The following is a 19,914-nucleotide window of genomic DNA, read 5'->3' on the forward strand; positions in this document are numbered from 1 at the left end:
GCACTGGCTACAGGACTTTAGCTGAAACTGGTAAATGGGAAATCTAATACTGCCAAAGCTCATCCAGCTTCCATTGTTGACCCAAGCTACATACTACCTTCTGGTCAAGGTGGGAAGAGATTGAAAAAAATAACTAGCTTATAGAGGAATGCCCCAAATATTTTTCAAATGATTCCTAGTAACTCTGGCATTCCAAAATCAAAAAGAGGAACAGCTGCACCAATTGAATTTCCAACGTGTTTCGACACGGGTCTTTATTAAGGGAAAAACTCTTAAGAGACTTTTCTGCAGGATTCCCTCTCCCTTTTCCAAAACAGACCTTAACGCTGGAGTTCCCCCATAAGATTGGCAAGATCAAGGTGATGCTTCTGGGGTAGCTGATCCACCAGGCTTTACCTGTGGTTGCAAAGCCACCAAGGAGCGTTGCAGAGTCCTTGTTCACCAGGGTGTGAACATCCTTGGCTAGCAGCCTGCATGAACCGAGTGGAGGACCATGGAACACATCCCAGAAACGTTAGCAACATGCAGGAGTTCAGTTGCAGACAATGAATGCGGAAGGAGTTCCCCAAGTGTACAAAGCAGGGTTAGGCAACCTTGTGGCCCTCCAGATGTTTTGCACTGCAGTACCCATCAGCCTCAGCTTGAATAGTCAATGGTAAAGGATTATGGGGGTTGTAGTCCAAAATACCTGGAGGGCACCAGGTTGCTCACCCCTGGTTTGAAATTTCAAACAAGCTGCTCCAAGCTAAAGTCAGCCCAGCCTGAATGACTGCAAAGTCTGGCATCGCAAATCACTGAATAAGTAGAGGGGGAAAAACAGACAGAGACAACAGGCAGTCATTTGAAGCAAGAACTTTTTATTCCCTTCCCTCCTCAGAGGAAGGGTCTGGCAGTTGTGCACAACAACGACTTGGAAGTCTTGGAAGGACTAAACAAGGTTTTGGTTATAAACTGGCAAAGCAAGGAGCAATTCCCGCCACTAGTTATCTCAGACATCCCCAACCTGGTGCCCTCCAGTTGCATTGTACTACAACTCCCAGCTTCCCATGATGAGTGGAGGTGAGGGGATTTGTAGCCCAACACATCTGGACAGCCCCCGGTTGGGAATGGCTAGGTGATCCGTTACCAACAGAGTTTCCATCTCAAGCCGTAAAAAGGGAAAGGAGATCTAGAGACAAAAGAGACGGGCCGTCTGCAGTTCCATGGGGAGCAGTGGTTTCTCTCAAGCGGTGGATGGCACCGATACACGTACACAGTATCCAGGTGCCAGCTTTTGATGGGGAAGACACTTCTCTGGCAAACCCAGGGGGGCACAAATTCAGTCCATGGGCACAAAGCCAGTGCTCTGGCAAGGAAAGTGTGAATCAATCCTGCCCCCTAATATGGGGGCGGGGGGAGTCACTGACAAACTGGTTGGAAAAGAGTTAGTGCTGCATGTAAACAGATCCACAGGAATTCCCCCTCACTAATCCCAAGGGCAACCTGCTCCCTCCCACCCCATAAAAACCAGCCTCATTGGCACACTCCCTGCCATGTAAAGTAAGGGGCAGTGTCTCAGGCGTGGGGCAGTGGCACGACACATGGGGCTCAGGAGGGGCAGTGTTACAATCAGGTGTGGGGGGAGGATTAAGGCACAGAGATATGGAAAGGGCTGCCGGGGATGTGCTCATCGCCCCATTTCACCACCAGCACGTAGTCCCCTCTGTCCTTCAGCAGGTAGGTGACGTTGTACAGCCGGTTGCCCAGGTGCTTCACCACGATCTCCTCGCAGGGGGTCTTGGGGCCATGCACACCCACCAGCAGCATGTTGTTCCCTGCGGAAAGAGAAAGAGGAGGCGTGAGTCGCATGCAGTGCATGTTGGGAATGTTTGGCTTGGACAGACCAGCCACTGTGTTTAAAGAGGTAAAAGGCATTAGCCCCAGACCTCCAACTGATGTCCACATTGGCTGCTCCAGGTTCTACCCTCCATTACCTAGACCAGCCTTCCTCAACCTGGTGCCCTCCAGATGTTTTGGGCAACAACTCCCAGCATTCCTGACCATTGGCTGATGGAGACTGAAGTCCAAAACATCTGGAGAGCCCCATGCTGGGGAAGGCTGCTCTAGACATTTGCTTATTTCCCCCCTCCACACTTCACTACCCTATAGTCAAAAAAGCCATCTCCTCCCTATGCCAAACTACTACCTTTCCCCTCCTTTGCCCTCTCTAGATGCTCTTGAAAAACCCTCCAGTCTTACTGCTTGCAATATCTTCTACTTCACTGCCACCCTCCTCCCCACCTCCACTAACTGCTGACCCATGACCTTGCTTGAGTTGCTAACTTTGGGTCTCCAGTTCTGGAACCTCAGGCTGTGCCTCAGAGTACATGTGTGAAGGTTCCCCAGAGACTGCCCTGAAAACACAGGGCTAAGGACACACACTGCTAGGTGGATATGAAGATATGTTTCTGGCAGAGGCTTGGGAAGGGAGACTCCGTGGGGGAGATGAACCTGCCTTGACCACGACAAGCACAGCAGTTCAAGTATGGGGAGCAGCATCTGGAGGCATTAAGTTAGGAGTCTGAAGAGAACAAGTGGACAGTATAGCAAGTGAGTACACGGAAGGCGAGTCAAGTTATTCCAGTACTTGAATACAAGAGCTAGGCTTTTCTGGCATACGAGTCAGCCACACCACTGTTTCCCCATGTTCTCTGCTGGCTGGCCAGTTACACTGAAGATACTCTAATAAACTCTGAAGATACTCTAATAAACCCCAAAGGTACCCCGAAGATACTCTAATAAACCCCGAAGGTACCCCGAAGATACTCTAATAAACCCCGAAGGTACCCCAAAGATACTCTAATAAACCCCGAAGGTACCCCGAAGATACTCTGAGGATACCCTGAAGATATTCTAATAAACCCTATCTTTGCCCTCCCTCTTTGGCCAGCACTTCTTAGGAATATCACCAGACTGGGACTGTGCCTCAGCTCTTAGACAGACACAACACATTCTGGGTATTTACAGTGGAGAGCAAGTAGGGCAACAGGTGTGATTTAAGTCACCCTCACCCTTCCCTCCCATGAAGATCCAGAACCTGAAGCATCTTTTGGAGTTACCATAAACCTCTTGTTTGGCCTGGGTTGCACAGCCAGAATTATCCTTGCCATGTTGTTCCTTTTTAAAAAGGAAGACCATCTACTAGGTTATATTGCTTGCTTGTCCATTGTTACCCACACTAAGAGTGCTTCCAGGTGGAGGACCCTTCTATCTGTCTGTCTATCCATCCATCAGCACCACCACTTAGAAGGCACCGTGCAGCTATGTCGTCTTTTTCTCCTTAACAGTCTTTTTTTGCAGAAGAAGGGGTGAGAAAACATAGGAGGGCTGTGAGGGGAGGATGTCATTGTCTCGACCCCCCGTAACATTCCTTGCATGAAGCAAGGCAATGGGGCAATAACACCCTCAGCTGGAAGCACTCCAAGTCTCTCTAGGATAGACTAGAGATGTGAGAGCCTAGAAAAAAGGGAAAATTTGGGCAAGAACCGCCTTTATTTTTTTTCCCGAAAAACTGGAAAAATTGAATAGCTTTGGATTATGAAACATTTCCTTTTAGAAATTACAACAAGGTGTTTATATATTGTTACCAAGCCTTTACTCCTCCAGTGATTTCTAAAAACTAGATTCAGATGTTTCAGGGACTACTTGCTGACATTCCCTCTGGTCAGACATAAACTAGGAACCTAAAATACTTTATGTATAACTTCGTTTGCTCATAAAATTAATCATGTCTGGTATATTAAAATTTTAAAGTATAATTCATTCAGACAATATTTACAAATTTACTGAGTTCACTCTTTAAAGTTTTCAAATATAATGATAATTTTATTAGCAAATCAAGTTATACATAATATAAACTTTAGGAACATAAAGGCTGCTTTACAGTCCTAAAGTAGCATTCCTCAACTTGGTGCCCTACAGTTGTTTTGGACTACAATGCCCAGCATTCCTGACCACTGGCCATCCTGCCTGAAGCTGATATAAGCTGAAGTCCGAAATATCTATAGAATACCATGTTGGGGAAGGTTGTCCTGAAGCAACAGTGGCTTTACATCTGTAAAGAGTGCTAAAAAAACAAGTATTGCTTATTTTTCTGTTTTTCCCAAAATTTAAATTTTTTCTGGAAAAAAATGGGGGGAATGGGTTTTTCCCCCCAATAGCTTCAAAATTTCTGGAAATGTTACATTTCCAGAATCGACTGCTGCTGGCTATGTATTTAAATGCAAAATGTCATCTGACTCACTAAGTCAGGGGTGGGCAACTTCTGGCTCTCCAGCTGTTTTGGCTGTAACTCCCATGATCCCTCACCACTGGCTATGCTGGCTAGGGCTGATGGGAGTTGTAGGCCCACCCCTGTGCAAAGCAGCTTTACCCAGACCACCCCTTCATCTTTTCCACTAATCATGGCTCAATTCAGCTTTCAAAAGCTCACCACAGAGTACAAGAATCATGGCTTTGGATTTCTGAAGACACATAAGACACTATGTGGTAAGCACACATTTGCTGCAGCCATTTGGATTTTCTAGACAGTTGTCCCTCCAAAACCATTCATACCCACCTGCTTTGCTGCAGTCTACTGTGAAGGAGTTCTTTTGCCCTACGAAGCCCTTGTTGAGGCCCAGCCCCTTGGCTACCACTTTGCTAGCATCTGAGACAAACTTGGGTGCTGCTGCTCCATCCGGCTTGGCCACCCCATCCATGAAGACTGAGGACGTCTCGTGGAGGCTGTGACTGGGGACAAGCCGAGCCCCTGCCAGAGAGAAGGAGGAAGATTACATGAGTGCTAACAGCAAAGAGCCACAGCAGGGGAACGCCCATCTGCATGCCCCGATGCCACCCAATACCAGCTACCTCAAGGCCACAGCCTTCACTGCAACATGACAGAGGAACCACCACTCCTAGGTTCCCTGAAGAGGTCCATTGTTCCTAGAGCAGCCTTCCCCAGACTTCTAGATGTTTTGGACTTCAACTCCCATCAGCCCCAGCCAGCATGGGCAATGGCCAGGAATGCTGGGAGTTGCAGTCCAACCATCCGGAGGGCACCAAGTAGGGAAGGCTGTCCTAGAGTGTTAAAATGACCTCTAAGTAGACCATCTTCCCATCTCTAAACCAGGCTTCCCTCTCAATGCCCCCCTCCTCCAACGGGTGCTGACCTGTGATTTTGGCCTTGAAAGGGCTGCCGGCAATGTGGTACGGACCACCATACTTTATGGAGATGAGGTAGCTGCCAGGAGCCATGGGCGTGTAGATGACCTTGTAGCCCTCCGGGCACTCTTGGCAGTCCATCTTCACTTTAGAGGGGCCATCAATGGTGACCGCCAGCGCCCCGGGCCCAGCGCTTGTGGTGTTGACTATGAATTCAGCAGGGCTCCCTACAAGTGAAGAGGAGGAGCAAACACAGAGCAAGTTGCGGGAGGAGGGCTGCTCCCCAAGCCTCTGGACAGCCTCCCATTCTGCCACCCCCACCCACCACTTTTCCCACGATCTCCTGTTATTACCTGTCACACCACCTTCTAAGCCAGGGCCGTAGGCAGACACCATCCCTGGGTCCCCCGCTTGGCCCAGCTCCCCGACACGGATCTTGAAGGGGCTGCCTGGAATGTGGCTGCCACTGAACTTGACGTCCACGGAGTAGATGCCATTCTCACGGGGGATGAACCGCACTGCGTATTTATCTGTGGTGGAGGAAAGGGCTGGTTTTAAGAGGCTGCCGACAGCAGGGAATCCACGAGTTTACGTGAATTGCGTATGCGCGCAAAGGGAGAGTAGAGGTCTAATCTTCTGCATTTCCTTCAGTGTCTAAAGTTATGGGGGTCTGCACTTTTAAGAACATATAATAAATCCTGTATATTAAGTCAAATTTATCCAATTATAAAGGAAGTCGAACACAGACTGGGGTGTGTGTGTGTGTGTGTGTGTGTGTGTGTGTGAGAGAGTAAATAAATCCTGAAAAATGCTGACTTAAAACTAGGAACCGAACTAGATATAACAGCACTGTTTAAAGCAAGCCCAGGTTTAAGCAAGAACATATGAAGTTGGGGTATGTATTTGGTTTAGAGCAAAAGTCCTTTGCAGATGGGGGTGCCAACTCCTTCTCCATGACCTGGTTCACATGTAAAGGCAGCAAATTAACCCACGATTTGCCACGGTGCGTGCTGGGCATGTATTGTGCTCATTTTGATATTCAACCTGTGTAACATCTGAATCCAGACACTACAGGTTAATTGTGGGTAAAACAATCCATAGTTAACCTACAATTAGTAGTTAGGTTAACTGTGGGTTGTTTAACCCATGATTAACCTATAATGTCTGGGTTTGGACATCACGTAGCAACCCCTGATCAACCTGTTGGGGGGGGGGGTGTCGAATATGCAAAACAGCTGCAGAATGCACCCAGCACGGGCCACAGGAAATCGTGGGTTAATTAACCCACAATCTGCTGCCATGACATGCAAACAGCCGCCATGTCTCTTGTCTTCCTGTAGCCTACTGCTTCCCAGCATGCTTCTCCCAGCCAAGCTCACTTTGGTGTTGGAGCTCAGCAGGGGGGGCAAATGCTGGTGGGAAGGTGATGAGGAGTATTTGGCTCCCCTCACCTGCCCTCTTTTCTAAAAGACAGAGTCTCATTCCTCGCTTTATATGCAAGTGAAACAGGCCTAGATTTAAAGCACAGTCCCAGGCTGGTTGGCTGGCAGCATAGCTAGTTCAGCCCTTACAGAGATACTTTGGGGAGCCTACAGAAGAGGCTCTAGTCTGCCCACCAACTGAACCTGGCAGAGCACCCCGACTTCAGTCTAACTCAATGCAGATTTGGGCGGGGGACCACAAGTGAAGGCACTCCCCATGATACACAGAGCCAAGGCCCCTTTCACAGCTTTATAGGTGCCCTGTATCTCTAGGGGGTTTGCTCCAAAACGATGCCTGGCCAGTTCTGCCACTATTCCAACGTTCGCTGTCGCTGTCACAAAAAGAGAGTCATGCCAGGCGGCAGCTTCCGGACCATCACTGCAGCTCACAAGTGGGATGGCAGGAGGCTGCCCAGGAGGAGGCAACAAGGGCTACTCGCTGCACCCTCCCTCACTAAAGAACAGGACATACCAGATGCCACCGCAGGAAACCAACTTGCAGACTCAGTGGCATTTGAATCAGCAGCCTATGAATTTGCACCTGAAAGCTTCTGCCTAAACGGTTACTGTGGCGGGGGGTGGGGGGGTGTTATGGCAGGCAAGTCCTTACAGCAATCGCTAACCTTGCAACTAGAGAGAAGACGGGGCAGGAGGGAGGAGTCTTGTGGCCTATCGTGGACAGCTGACACCCCCCCACACACCTCCTTCCACTTCCACCCCAAATTCCCTGAACAGAGGTGGCTAGGGAGAGTCCCCAAGGCAGCAGGAAGTAACTAGGCACCAAGAATTTACTTTCTCTTGGCCTTGGGCCAGTCTCTGTCCCTCCCATTTCCTTTTTTGTTCTGCCTACTGAACCAGCAGCTGTAAACTGGAAAAATCCTAGCAGAGTGAGGGAGGCCTTTTCTGTTGCAACACCTATGCTAGTTCTGCAGCTATATGCCCGCCCAAGGGAGCCTGGGAAACATAATTTGAGGGGGCAAGTTCTACCAACATCTTCGACTCTCTCTCTCTCTCTGTGCAGTGTCAGCAATATCGCACCACTGCTGCTGCTGAGATGAACTAATGGTGTTACACACTGGAGGAGGGTGAAGAGGTGCATTTTGGAGGATGCCATTTGCAAGCGTTGACTGTCCCTCTGACCTCGGGGAGGAGAACTGGCATGTTCTGGATGGGGTCACATTACTTTATAATGCTAAGTTTGCATCTGGGCGGTGCATCTGGGCTCTGCCTTGCTCGTGGGTGTGCAGATGGTAGTTGCAGCAAGGAGCGGCTTTTATCGGGGTGAGCTTAAAAGGGATACAGCCGTTTTCCAAAAGAGACTTGGCCATTATCATCCATGATGTGGCAGCCTGACCAGCTGCTTCCTGGTGCCCCCCAGTTATGTTGGAACTAAAACTCCCATCATCCCCAGCCAGTATGGACAATGGGGGTTGTAGGCTGGCACATCTGGAGAGCATCAGGTTGGGGAAGGATGGATGACCGTAATGCACTTTATATGGAACTGACCCTGAAGACTGTGTGGAAACAGAATATAGCTCTGCCATGAAATCACTCAGTTTTAAACAGGTGCTGAACCCCCTGATGTCCGTTCAGGCCGTTAACCAATCCGTCTTCATATTGTAATACATGCCCTGCTGTTTTAATACTCAATCACATAAAACAGTAAGAAGCAGAGACATCACCTTGCCGACAAAGGTTCGTATAATCAAAGCTATGGTTTTCCCAGTAGCAACGTATGGCTGTGAGAGCTGGACTATTGTCAGGGTGGAAACTGAGCTGATAGAACCCCAGAGCAGTTCTGATTCTGAGGAGGATCAGCAATCCATGGGAGAGGAGCCAGCTCATCCCTCACAGGCACAGCAGCTGGCAGAGATTCCTCCTGCTGGCATTCCTGAGATAGATAGTGATCCTAGTAGTCAGAAAGTGCGGGAACAGGGCTTGCTAGACACTCAGTGCAGAGAGCGACGAGCAATGGAGAGCGCGGAAAGGAGGCATAGTGCCCGTTTGGCGCGCAAGCAACGGCCGCCTCCCGTGGACCCAAGGGAAACAGATCTCTCCCTAGCCCATAAGTTCAGGATCTTCAAGTGACTCTCCTTCAAACGGGGATCAACTGCGTACTTGGAGCATAAGCTACTCTGCTGTTCCTTGCTTAGTTGCTGGTGACTAGCATCTGAAAGAGTCATTAAGTTGTAAAAGGATTAAAGCCTTGAAAAGAATCCTTTCATCTGTGTCTTGAGTTGGCTATTGGAGTCTACTGAAAGAGGCCACTCCTGACAACTATAAGGAAGGCTGAGCGCTGAAGAATCGATGCTTTCGAACTGTGGTGCTGGAGAAGACTCTTACGAGTCCGCTGGACTGCAAGGAGGTCAAATCAGTCCATCCTAAAGGAAATCAACCCTGACTGCTCATTGGAAGGACAGATACTGAAGCTGAAGCTCAAATACTTTGGCCACCTAATGTGAAGAGAAAACTCCCTAGAAAAGACCCTGATGCTGGGAAAGATCGAAGGCAAAAGGAGAAGGGGACGGCAGAGGATGAGATGGCTAGATAGCATCACCGATGCAATGAATATGGACTTGAGCACCCTCCGGGACAGAGCGCAGGACAGGAAGGCCATGGGGGCCATGGGGTCACGAAGAGTCGGACGCAACTGAACGACTGAACAACAACAACATACAATAGCACATCTCCTTAAATTTTCATTATGAAGGCAATTTCAGTGTAATGCTACTTCTGCCTCAGATTGTAAAGCATTAGCAAATCAACCTCTGGCCAACCCCATCTATTTCTTTCAGGTGAGGAACAGGGGTGCCAATTGGATGGTTCACAAAAGCTCTCAATTCTGTCCATGCCAGAGATCAGATGTCTATCCCCGTCCCCAAATTAGCTTCTAAAATCCACTGGAGGGCGGGTGGAGAAAAAGAAAGAGAGACTCAACGGTTGGCTGCACAGTCTTAGCAGTGTGGCCCTGTCCTGCTGAGGCAGGCAGTGCCAGAGCTCCTTACCTTCATTAATTTCGGTGACATGGCACTCTTCCAGGGCCCCTGAGGGGCTGTGCACCTTGGCATCAATCACACCCTTGGCCCCGTTCAAGCTGACGGCAAACGAGGCTGGCTGGTTCACTTTTAACCCTGACTCCTGGAAGCACAGAGCGCGTTAGGCAGCAGAACGGAGGACAGAGCGGAAACGGCATCAAGCATCTGCGACCGCACCGCCTCCCTCTCCCTGCCCCATGCACACGAGACTGACGGTTCACTTACCTGGGCCACGTGGCTTAGAGAGGGAGAGCTGCCCTGGGGAAGCTGGGCATTAGCGCAAGAGGCAGGCAGGCAAGCTAGCAGGGGATGTTTAGGCTAGCACCCTGGGAAAGAGGGAGGCCGGGCAGTCTTCTAGGACGGCAGCAAGATGGGCAGAGGCGTGCCCAGGGAAGCTCTCCATCTTTAAGCCCCAGCAGTGGGGCGCAGGACTGTTAGCAGCCTTTAAACGAGACACGAGAAAAACCCCGGAGCAGATCCCTGTGTGGCCGGCAGAGTTGGCACCGTGGCTGTTCTGAGGCTGGCACAAGACGCTCTTTTGTACTGGAGTTCCATTAGCTTTCCCTCCTTGACAAGGTGCCCAGCCACCCATTATCCCCACTGCACGGGCCACTGCGCATCCTGCACCCAGCCTGAGCCACACCCGCCAGGATCCAAACCCCGTTTTCTCTCTCTTTCTCCAGGAGCAGCCAGCCCAGGAGAGCAACAGTGCCAACTCAATCCAGCCAGCAGGGGGAGCAAGGGGGCGGTTTCTCCCAGTGCCTCACCTGAAGACTAGAAACAGTGAGCTGGCGGGCATCATCCGAGGTGGAGGTGGCTGGTACCACATAGGGACTGTCCGGGATGTGCTCATCATTGAACTTCACAGAAACCTCATAGTCGCCTGCCAGGGAAGAGAAACACAGGAAAGGGCAGTCAGAGAGCGATTCCCTCTGGAGGGTGCACGTCACTGAAGACGCACTGAAGGTGAATGTCTAATTTGGCCCTTAATGAGGTACAGCTAGGGATGTTCACCCCAATGGTGCAGCAGCGATGGGTGAATCGCAGCCACTGTATGGAATCCATTGGGGGGGGGGAACTGTACGATTTAAGGCACCCCCTTGAGGGAGTTTTAGCAAATAAAAGCCAGTGTGGTGTAGTGGCAAGAGTGTTGGACTAGGAGCTGGGAGATCCGGGTTCTAGTCCCCACTCGGCCACAGAAGCTTACTGGGTGACTCTGGGCCAGTCACAGACTCTCGGCCCAACCCACCTCACAGGGTTGTTGCTGTGAGGATAAAATGGAGAGGAGGATTATGTACACCGCCTTGGGTTTCTTAAAGAGAAAAAATGGCGGGATATAAACGTAATAAATAAATAATAAATAAATAAGGCAGTATATAAATGTTTGATAATAAATAAACAGTGGTGTTGCTTTAGATTCTAAATGGCATTTTAAAAAGCAGTTGAGAAGTACTTTAATGAAATAGAAGACAATAAATCCTGTAGAAGGGAGAGTGCTTGGAGCCTCCAAATTGAATTTTGCTGCCAGAAATGCTTCATTCTCTGTGCAGATGGCTCCCCATATGGAACTGCTGCCACATATTTACTCTTTGACAATATTGGATACACAAAATGCAATAGCATTTATAGTATTTTAACAGTTTGCTTGAGAGTATGTATTTTGACAATTGCAAAAAAAAAGTGAAAAAAAGTAAGCTGAGATTTCTGTTTGAATGGCGTTTTTTGAAGTTTTGCTAAAACTTCAAATTATTCACAGCTCTCACATGTGGCTTTGGAAATCCTTAAATTTTCGCTATACTGAGTCAAAACTTACACTGATGAGAGATTGTATTTAAGGCCAGGGGTTATAATAACTGCCCCTTCCAGATACAACCCTTTGCTGAAAGCAATCTGCTCCCCGCCCACTTTAATAAAAACAGTTTGGGATCTACCAGCTTTAATTGCCTCCCCTACCAGCAAACGGTGGGATGGCAGATTACCCAGCAGGCTTTCCCGATGGCTGCTCCAAAGCTCTGCCTGCCTGCTTAGTAAACAGAGAGCTCTTTACAACACTGGATCTATTCCAGGTAGTTGGCAACATGCTGCCAGTTGGATTCCAAAAGCTGGAATCTGCTGTGCAGATTTGCCGGGCAGCTAGCCAGAGCCATTTCCAAGGGAAGGAGCTAGAACAAGCCCTGAGATCCGTCACTGGAGCTTCTCCAACACCCACCCTTGGAATACGCTCCAGTTTTTAGGGTTGCTACATCCAACTACGTTTGGGTTAGTGCTAAAGCTACAAGTTCCTCCTCTGATCCTGGATATATCAGATTCTGATGTCCTACTGAGAACATGAGACGTGCTGGTCCTACAGAAAGGAGCAACAGGGCCTCCCCCATGAGCCCACCTACTATAGTCATCGTATTTCTTTCTTCAATATGTGTGTGTGGAGGTGCTCCTGGCTCCTATCCCTCTGCTCAGAAATATCCTGAGGTCCCCACCCCTCCACACTCCTTGTCCTAGCTGTTGAGTAGTTTCAATCATCTTCCTCTAATGATGTTTGAAGGCCCACTTCTTCAGTCTTCCCCAGCCTGGTGTCTTCAAGATATGTTGGACTGCAACTCCCATCATTTCCAGCCAGCATGTGTGGGAGTTGCTGTCCAACACATCTGGAGGGCACCAGGCTGGGGAAGGCATGATCTTTTCAGTTCTTAGCCACATAGTGGCGGGGACGTCTCCCCCGACCCCCACCGGATTCCATAAAAATCTTCTGGTTCTCATCTCCCCGACTGCTCTGCCTTTGGAGGGCGCATACTCCAGGGCTACTTGCGCTGCACATCAACTTCCCATGGCTTCTTCATCACTCAGATGATTCTAATGTAAAGGTGGGGAACTGGTGGCCCTTTGGATGTTGCTGGACACCCAACCGTATCACCTGTGTACAAGTTCCCTGCCCCTGTCCTGAAGCAAAAGTTTGCAATTCTCAGCCTGTTTTATGTCCTGCTGGCCAGCATTTAAGAGGGAACTTTGGCACCACACGTTGAATAGGGCAGAGAACAACATTTTAATCTCCCTCGCCAGATCTTCGCCATTCCTCACCCTCCACTGCAGTTGGAGAAATTGGCTGTGTTCAAACGATCAGCAGGGGAAACAATTGCTTACCCCACCCCTGGGCATGCTGGTCATGTGACTGGCATTTCCCTAGTTTCCTGCGCCGCGTCTGAACCTGGGATATGGAGGGGGTGGCTTCTCACCCACCCCACAACCCCTACTGCAAGCCATGAGTTGTGGGGTGGGTAAGAAGCCACCTCCGCTGCACCATGCACCGGGCTTCAGGCAACATGGCAACCTGCGGTGCAGGTAATTAGGGAAATGCCGGTCATGTGACCGGCAGGGCAACAACCCATACTGTATTGTTTCCCCACTGATTGTCCAAACCTGGGCACTGCCTCCCTCCACTCAGATCAGATCCCTCTTATATCCAAGCCGTTCCTTCTTCCTTCATGCCTGCTATTTGGACTCTCAGCTGTGCTGCAGTCCTCCCCATTGGAAACATGCCTATCTGACTTCCCCACGGCCACTTACCGGGTTCTTGCACAACGTAGGAAACCCCGCATGAGCCATCTTTCCGGTCCTCAAAAGCAATCTCCGCCTTACTGGGGCCCTCCACGGCAATGGAGAGGCCGCCAGCACCTGCCTCCCGTGTCCAGATGCTAAACTCAGCTGGGGAACAAAGAAGGCAAACAATCCTGTCAGGCATACCTGCTAAGGGAAGTCCCACCTCGATGCTAAGGTGCCCAAGTCAGGACAAAGACTTCCCCCAGCAACACACCACACCTTCCTGCTAGAGGAGAGTTTGTTACAGTAACTGCTCTACATCCTTTGTCCTGGGCCAAATTTTGTTTCAGAGAAGCTCTCGGGGAGCCACATTCCAGTGGTGGGTGGAGCCAACGGCAAAAGGGGCGGGGCTCAAAATACCAGCATATTTTAGCTTAAAGCTCTTACAGCCAGTAACTAAGCCTTGGGAGAGGCATTCCAACCTTTTAGAAAGGGGGAAAAACATGCAAAAACCAGGAAACCACCAAACAATTGATGATTTGGGGAAAGGTGATGTGACCATTGGCGGAGCAGAGTAATGGATCGGGGGAACCCCAGTAAGGCTGGATTTGGCCGCCAGGCCTGAGGTTCTGCAAGGCTGTCCTACTGGGGTAACTGTCTGAAAGTGTTTGGGACACTAACCCTTTGACCCCTAGGTTTGGGGTGAGGTCAAAGGAGACACCCCTAAACACTGTGGGAAATCAGTTCTCAGCCATTTGTTGGTATGATAGCAAGATGGATGATGCTACATAAATCACCCATATCCATGGAGTCTTAGAGGATGTACGCAAGATATTAGAGGAGAAAGTTTGCTAAGAGGGAGGGGCAAGGGTGACATGAACTTGTCTTCCACCCCTTGGGATGGGGGCACAACAGTGAGCACATCTTTGCATCAGCTCCCTTCTCCCTATCAAAAAGTCCAACAACGTCATCACCTGCCTCAAATCTTCTACATGCCAGTGCTGGGTAGAATTCCACTTTCTGGGACCTCCTTTGTGTTTTAGTAGACTCTCAAGAACCACCAGCAAGAGCCAGGTGCTCAGGCAGGTGGGCACACTCTTAAGCATTAAGGAACGGGGTGCCTTTGAGCACATGGCACAGCCCAGGAATTTGGGTCCAGTACCATAACTATTTCAGGGGGCGGGGGAGATAGGTGTTTTAGCTGTTGCTACTGTTAGACAACTGGGAGTCGGAAACCTTGGCTGATCTTCTGCAGATGACCCAGGAATCACCTGGTAGATCCCAATCCACCTTCTGCCCACCCCTGTTCTATGTCGTTGATTACAGCCCACCACATCTCTTTAGCCTGAGCTCAACTGCAGTGCTGTCGTTGTACTACATCCCATGGCAAGCGCTCCCCTTCTCCGACGAGGCCCCCTCTCTGGCCAGCAGACAGGCATACCTGGCACACCAGCTTCAGCTCTCTCCAAGCCGGGGCCACCTGCTCGGACCTTGTGCGCGCCCCCCTCGCCAAGTGGGCCCACGGTAAACTGGAAGGGGCTTCCGGGCACATGCTGCCCTTTGTATTTGACGCTGACTGAGTGGATGCCTGTCTCAGTGGGCACGAAGCGGATGCAGTAAGTGCTGTTCTCAGCCTCCAGGATCTCTGCGTCGTGGGACTTCCCTGACGGGCTGGTCACCTGAGCCGTCATGTCCCTGATGTTGATTTCTGGGGAACAAGGGCAGCAATTAGATGGCTACAGAAAGGCATGGCTGCAATTTCATAGGGACTTGTATGGAGTCAGACCCTGGGTCCATCTAGCCCAGTACTGTCAACACTGACCGGCTGCAGCTCTCCAGGGTTTCAGGCAAGAGTTTTTCCAGCCCTACCTGGAAATGCCAAGGACTGAACCTGAGACCTTCTGCATGCAAAGCAGGTATTCTACGGCTCAGCAACGACTATTGCACCTATTTCACTCCTTCCTCGCTATCCATTAGTGTGACTATGCTAGACATCAAGACTTGCATGCAACCTAGGTCAGCAGTGGTCCACCTGGTATTCGGGGGTCAGGTAGCTAGCCCAGTTTTCCCCTCACCCCCATCCTCCCACCCCGTTCCTAGAGATACTTATTCACGTTGCTCCTGCTCTGAACGGTAAAATCCAAAAAAACCTCTCCAGATCCAATATTTCTCTACAGTCACATTTCTGCTAACCTTAAAACGTGCGAGTATGAGGCCAATTCTCCCGTAAACACATTGTTGCAAGTAACACCAGGAAGAATTCCTCTCAAACCATCAAAAATGCTTATTTCTGCTACTAGGGCTGCCTTCCACAATAACCTCAACACAGAGTAGAGATCCCATATAGCTGGGAGTGTTTTGCTGTACAATCCAACTCTATCAATCCAACTTGATCATCAGTGATCAAGGACTATACATCATGAATCCTTTTACTGCGAGACAACACAAGTTGTAGTACAGATGGTGGCGGAGCTGTGAAGAAGGCAATCTTCCCAAAGAGCTTTCCTCAGGAGGTAGATTTGCAGCGGTCTTTTTGTATTTCCAAGACATGCACAAAATTGTCTCGGCGTTCCCAAGCAGATCTGTGCACATCAGGTTTTGGACGCAAGTGCCCTAGCGCAGACTTCCCAGAACCTAGTGCCCTCCAGGTGTGTTAGGCTACAATTCAGGGTGATGGGAACTGTAGTCAAACACATCTGGAAGGCACCAGGTTCTGGGAAGGCTGCACTAGCAGCGCGTAGCCCCCGTGCCACCAGGGATAGCCACAGCTCGGAACTAGCTGAAGAGGCTCTACTCCTGCACAATCACTCTGTGCCTGAAGTAAAGTAGGGAGGTTTCAATGCACCCACTTTTGCCATTTTCTTCCTGCTTCGAGACCTGGGGAAGGGCCAGGCATAACCTGAGTGCTGAAACTGACACCTGGGAGGTTTAGACACACCTGAGTCACATTTCTACAGAACGGAGTGTTCAAGCATGAGCACAGTGCTGCCAAGTCCAACCCCTTCCAAAAATTCTGCTGGGCACAGCGCACATGGGTTTCCCCAAGTTTCCCTCTCACGAAGGAGAAGGAACAGAGACTCGCTTGAAAGAAATGGCCCGGGATTCAGCACTTACTTCCATGCCAGGCCAGGCACCAGGCATGGGTTTGTGGGGTTGCCACAGCCCTGCCTTTGCCCCTTTAACCGAGGGGTGGGGAGCGTATTTCAGCCCAAATGCTGAATTCCATCTCAGAGATGCTCTTGGGTGCTGCATTCTGGAGGGGGCAGAGCCAATCGAGAAGGGGGTGGGGCCAATATATTTTTTTTAAAGATAAACCTAGCATAGCTTAACGCTCTAAGTGCGAGTAACTAAGCCTCAGGGGAGACATTTCAACCTTTCAGAATGGGGGAAAATGCACGAAAGCTGGGAAACCACCAAACAGCTGGTGGTTGAGGGAAAGGGGGTGGGGCCAGGGGGTGGGGCGTGACCACTTGGGAAATACCAGAGCACCAGACTGGAACTCCAGGAGGGCTGGATTTGGCCCCTGGGCCTGAGGTTCCCCACCCCTGCTTTAACCCCTGTGGGAGCAGAGGTTGATTGCCAGTCCTGGTGTTCCCACAACAGCTCTCCACAGCAGTGGCTGCTGGTTTAGTTTGAGGTGCAAATGGCCCCCCAACTGCTGCTCTGCCCAGACCTGTCTGTCAGACCACTGGTCTATCAGCCCTTTTCTCCATCTAGCTCACACTGTGTCTATATACTGACTGGCAGCCATGGCTCTCCAGGGTTTCAGGCAGGTGTTTTTCCAGCCGTACCTGGAGATGCCGGGGATCGAATCCGGGACCTTCTGCATGCAGAAAAGCTGCTCTACCACTGAGCTGCGGCCCCTTCTGTCCCACAAGCCACTCACCTGGGATTTTCAGGCTGAGGTCGCACTCGCTGCCAATGTTGGCGACCGACGGGGCTTTGCGGCGCCGCGTGATCATCTGCTTCATTCGCCCCTCTCCAGTCACCTTCACAGAAAATGGGCTCCCTGCACCAGAGGGATGGGACGAGAAGAAAACAAGCCCTTTGCATCAGAACAGGAGAAGCAAAACCCAGGCGGCAGGGTTTTTTAAGCCACTCGGAGGCTCGGCCACAGACCTCATCTTCCCTTTCGGGGTGGGAACAGGAGAGAAGCCGATGGAAGGATCATGGATTTGGGTGAGGGTAAAAGACGACTGGTGTCAGGGTAGGGGGTCCACAGAGGCATTAACTACCCTGAAACAGGTTTTGAATGTCAGTCAATCCCCTTTGCTCCAGTTTAGCAGGAGCTGTTCATTCAGCATTACATCTCATTACCAAAATTGCACGATCAGCTTGCCAAACTTTTATGAGGCTATCTCTGCAAACTGGTGGTGGAGGACTGAATATTTGGATGTTCTCCACAGAAGCCCATTTATTAGAGAACTATGTCAGGAAGTAAGCTAGGCCAGGCTTCTTTGATGCGGTATGCTGCCTTTCAGTGTTTATATAAAGGCAGCATCCACAGCTACCCCGTACTTGAAATCTAGAGCACTATAGTCCAGCAAATTACACCATGCAATTCTACTGATCAGGCAGCTTTTAGGGCTGCATAAGCACAAGACCAGACATACGTCTTGGCGCTGACTGTCTCCCCCGCCAACACGTATCCACAGTTCTTCGCTCCACTCAGAAGCAAGTATTGGAAGATAAACATCTACTTTAACACTTTAGCTACTGTGACTGCTAGTATGGCAGCATGGTCTGAAGCAGGAGTGGGCAGAAAGTAGATCTCGAGATGCTCTGGACTTCAGCTCCCAGCATTCCTGACAATTGGCCATGCTGGCAGGGGCTTCTGGGAAATGAGGTCCAAAATGTCTGGAGATTTAGCTTCTGCCCATCCCTGGTCTAAAGCAGCCTTTCCCAACCCTGTATGCCCCAGAGATGTTGGGACTACAACTCCCATCATCCCCAGTCATGCTGGGCACCAGGTTGGGGAAGTCTGGACTAAAGAATGTTTAACAGGAAGTATCTGGCATGCAGTCTCTAGAGCAAATGCCAGCCCAAGTAACTGGATTCCATCCACTTTCTGGAATTAGAGAGCAGACACTGGCAATCTGTTCAAACAGCCCAGTTTCAGGAAGATTTCCACCCCACCTTCATCCGGAACCACATTCCAAAGTGCCACCAGCACTTCCTGCATGTAACACTGCTCTCTCCTGACCCTATGCGACACCCGAGAGCAGAAGCACCTGCCCTCACCTGGCACGTGCTGGTCTGCGAATTTGATGTTGATGATGTAGTTGCCAGGCTCCGTTGGACAATAGGTGACTTTGCAAGTACCATCTTCCAGGTCCTCTGTGTTGATGTCAACCTTACTTGGGCCTTCGATGGACAAGCTCAGCCCACCATAACCTAAGGGAGAGGGACCACTTGCAATTAGAGGGGTTTTGCTGTGTGCTTCAATACCACCATGGCAGATGCATGCGCATTAGGAGAGATCACTGGCATTGCCCTCACTTTCCAGCTTGTAATCATAAGGGCTATCTGGATCAGGCTGGCCACTGAGAGAGACAGAATACCACTACACTTGGTCAGATCCAGCAGGGTGGCTTTCTTTCCCTTTTTTTAAAAGCCAGGTTCTCACGATACAGAGTTCTGCACCGCCTTTATCCTTCCAAATCTTGAATGGTAGGCCAGTATTACCATCATCACAGAGCAAGCGGCCGGGGAAAGGCATAAATCTACCCAGCTCGGTCTCCCTAAGCACTTGGCTCAGAAACCCTGCACTGGAGTTCCACCAGGCACTGCGATGGACTGACGCGATGCAGGGACTTCTTACGGTCCCGCTCCACCTCCTCCTCTCCTCCTGCACCCTGCTCTTTACCCTCTAGACCTCGCTCTCGTATGGCAAGCTCTGCAAGGTCAAATGCTGCACATTTCAGTAGGGCCTCGATCTAAACCCTTCTGCAGCAGAGGATTGTAACTTTAAATGTGCATGAAGCTACAGTCCACTGGTATATCAGCTTTGCCTATCCACATTCCTGGCACACGGCTTCCAGGAGATGGAGCTCGCTGGACAGATCACCAGGAACAGATTTTGGGGGGGTTGTGGAGGACAAATACAGGACAAGGCTCTTGACTATTTACATGATGAGCTAAGTTAGATTGAATGAACTGTACTTCTGGTGTATTGTGCCCCAGAAGTATTATACCTAACGTACTTGACCAAAGATCAAGTAGTGACCTTTGGCTCACAAGAAAAAGCCATCTAGAAGCACGGTTTAATTTTAAAAACTTCATTTTAAAATTAAACCATGCTGCTAGCTGGGTTTAAAACCCCATTTTAAAAACTTCAGTGTCTGTATACCAGCATCTCTTGTATCGATGATGAACTCTGAAGGTTCAAAGGTCCGGCCCTCACTGAGCCCCGGACCAGAGACCCTGACGCGGCTGGCATCTCCGATTTCCGACTGGCTGATCATCACTGTAATGGGGCTGTTGGGGATGTGCAGCCCATTCTTCTTGATGTTGACAATGTGCTCTCCGACCTCTTTGGGCACGAAGGAAATCCCTATGGAGAGATTTGCAAGGGAGGAAAAAGAGGAGAGAGAGTTGGTTGAACCTCAGCCATTCACTTTTCCTACCCCATGGATTCTACCAACTGGCTCCAAGGGAAACTGGAAGTCTTGACCACTCAC

At 50.1% G+C, this 19,914-nt stretch overlaps 1 protein-coding gene across 3 annotated transcripts in view; it reads right to left on the reverse strand.

Moving 5' to 3' along the window:
• Nucleotides 1-836: 836 nt before the first annotated feature.
• FLNA (filamin A) overlaps nt 837-19,914 on the reverse strand; it is a 95,762-nt gene continuing 76,684 nt past the window's right edge. For all 3 annotated transcript variants that reach the window (XM_084836015.1, XM_084836014.1, XM_084836013.1), the window contains 11 exons: nt 19,584-19,787; nt 18,476-18,628; nt 17,121-17,243; nt 14,676-14,942; nt 13,262-13,399; nt 10,468-10,583; nt 9,671-9,803; nt 5,538-5,714; nt 5,193-5,411; nt 4,598-4,789; nt 837-1,814 (listed from right to left, as the gene is read on the reverse strand). In XM_084836015.1, the coding sequence (XP_084692141.1) occupies nt 1,627-1,814; nt 4,598-4,789; nt 5,193-5,411; nt 5,538-5,714; nt 9,671-9,803; nt 10,468-10,583; nt 13,262-13,399; nt 14,676-14,942; nt 17,121-17,243; nt 18,476-18,628; nt 19,584-19,787 (1,910 nt within the window). In that variant the 3' untranslated portion in view covers nt 837-1,626. The remainder of the gene's footprint in view (nt 1,815-4,597; nt 4,790-5,192; nt 5,412-5,537; nt 5,715-9,670; nt 9,804-10,467; nt 10,584-13,261; nt 13,400-14,675; nt 14,943-17,120; nt 17,244-18,475; nt 18,629-19,583; nt 19,788-19,914) is intronic.

This window comes from Heloderma suspectum, chromosome 2, assembly GCF_057233095.1.
Source record: "Heloderma suspectum isolate Gila_16-S chromosome 2, 16-S_ref, whole genome shotgun sequence".
Taxonomy (NCBI): domain Eukaryota; kingdom Metazoa; phylum Chordata; class Lepidosauria; order Squamata; family Helodermatidae; genus Heloderma; species Heloderma suspectum.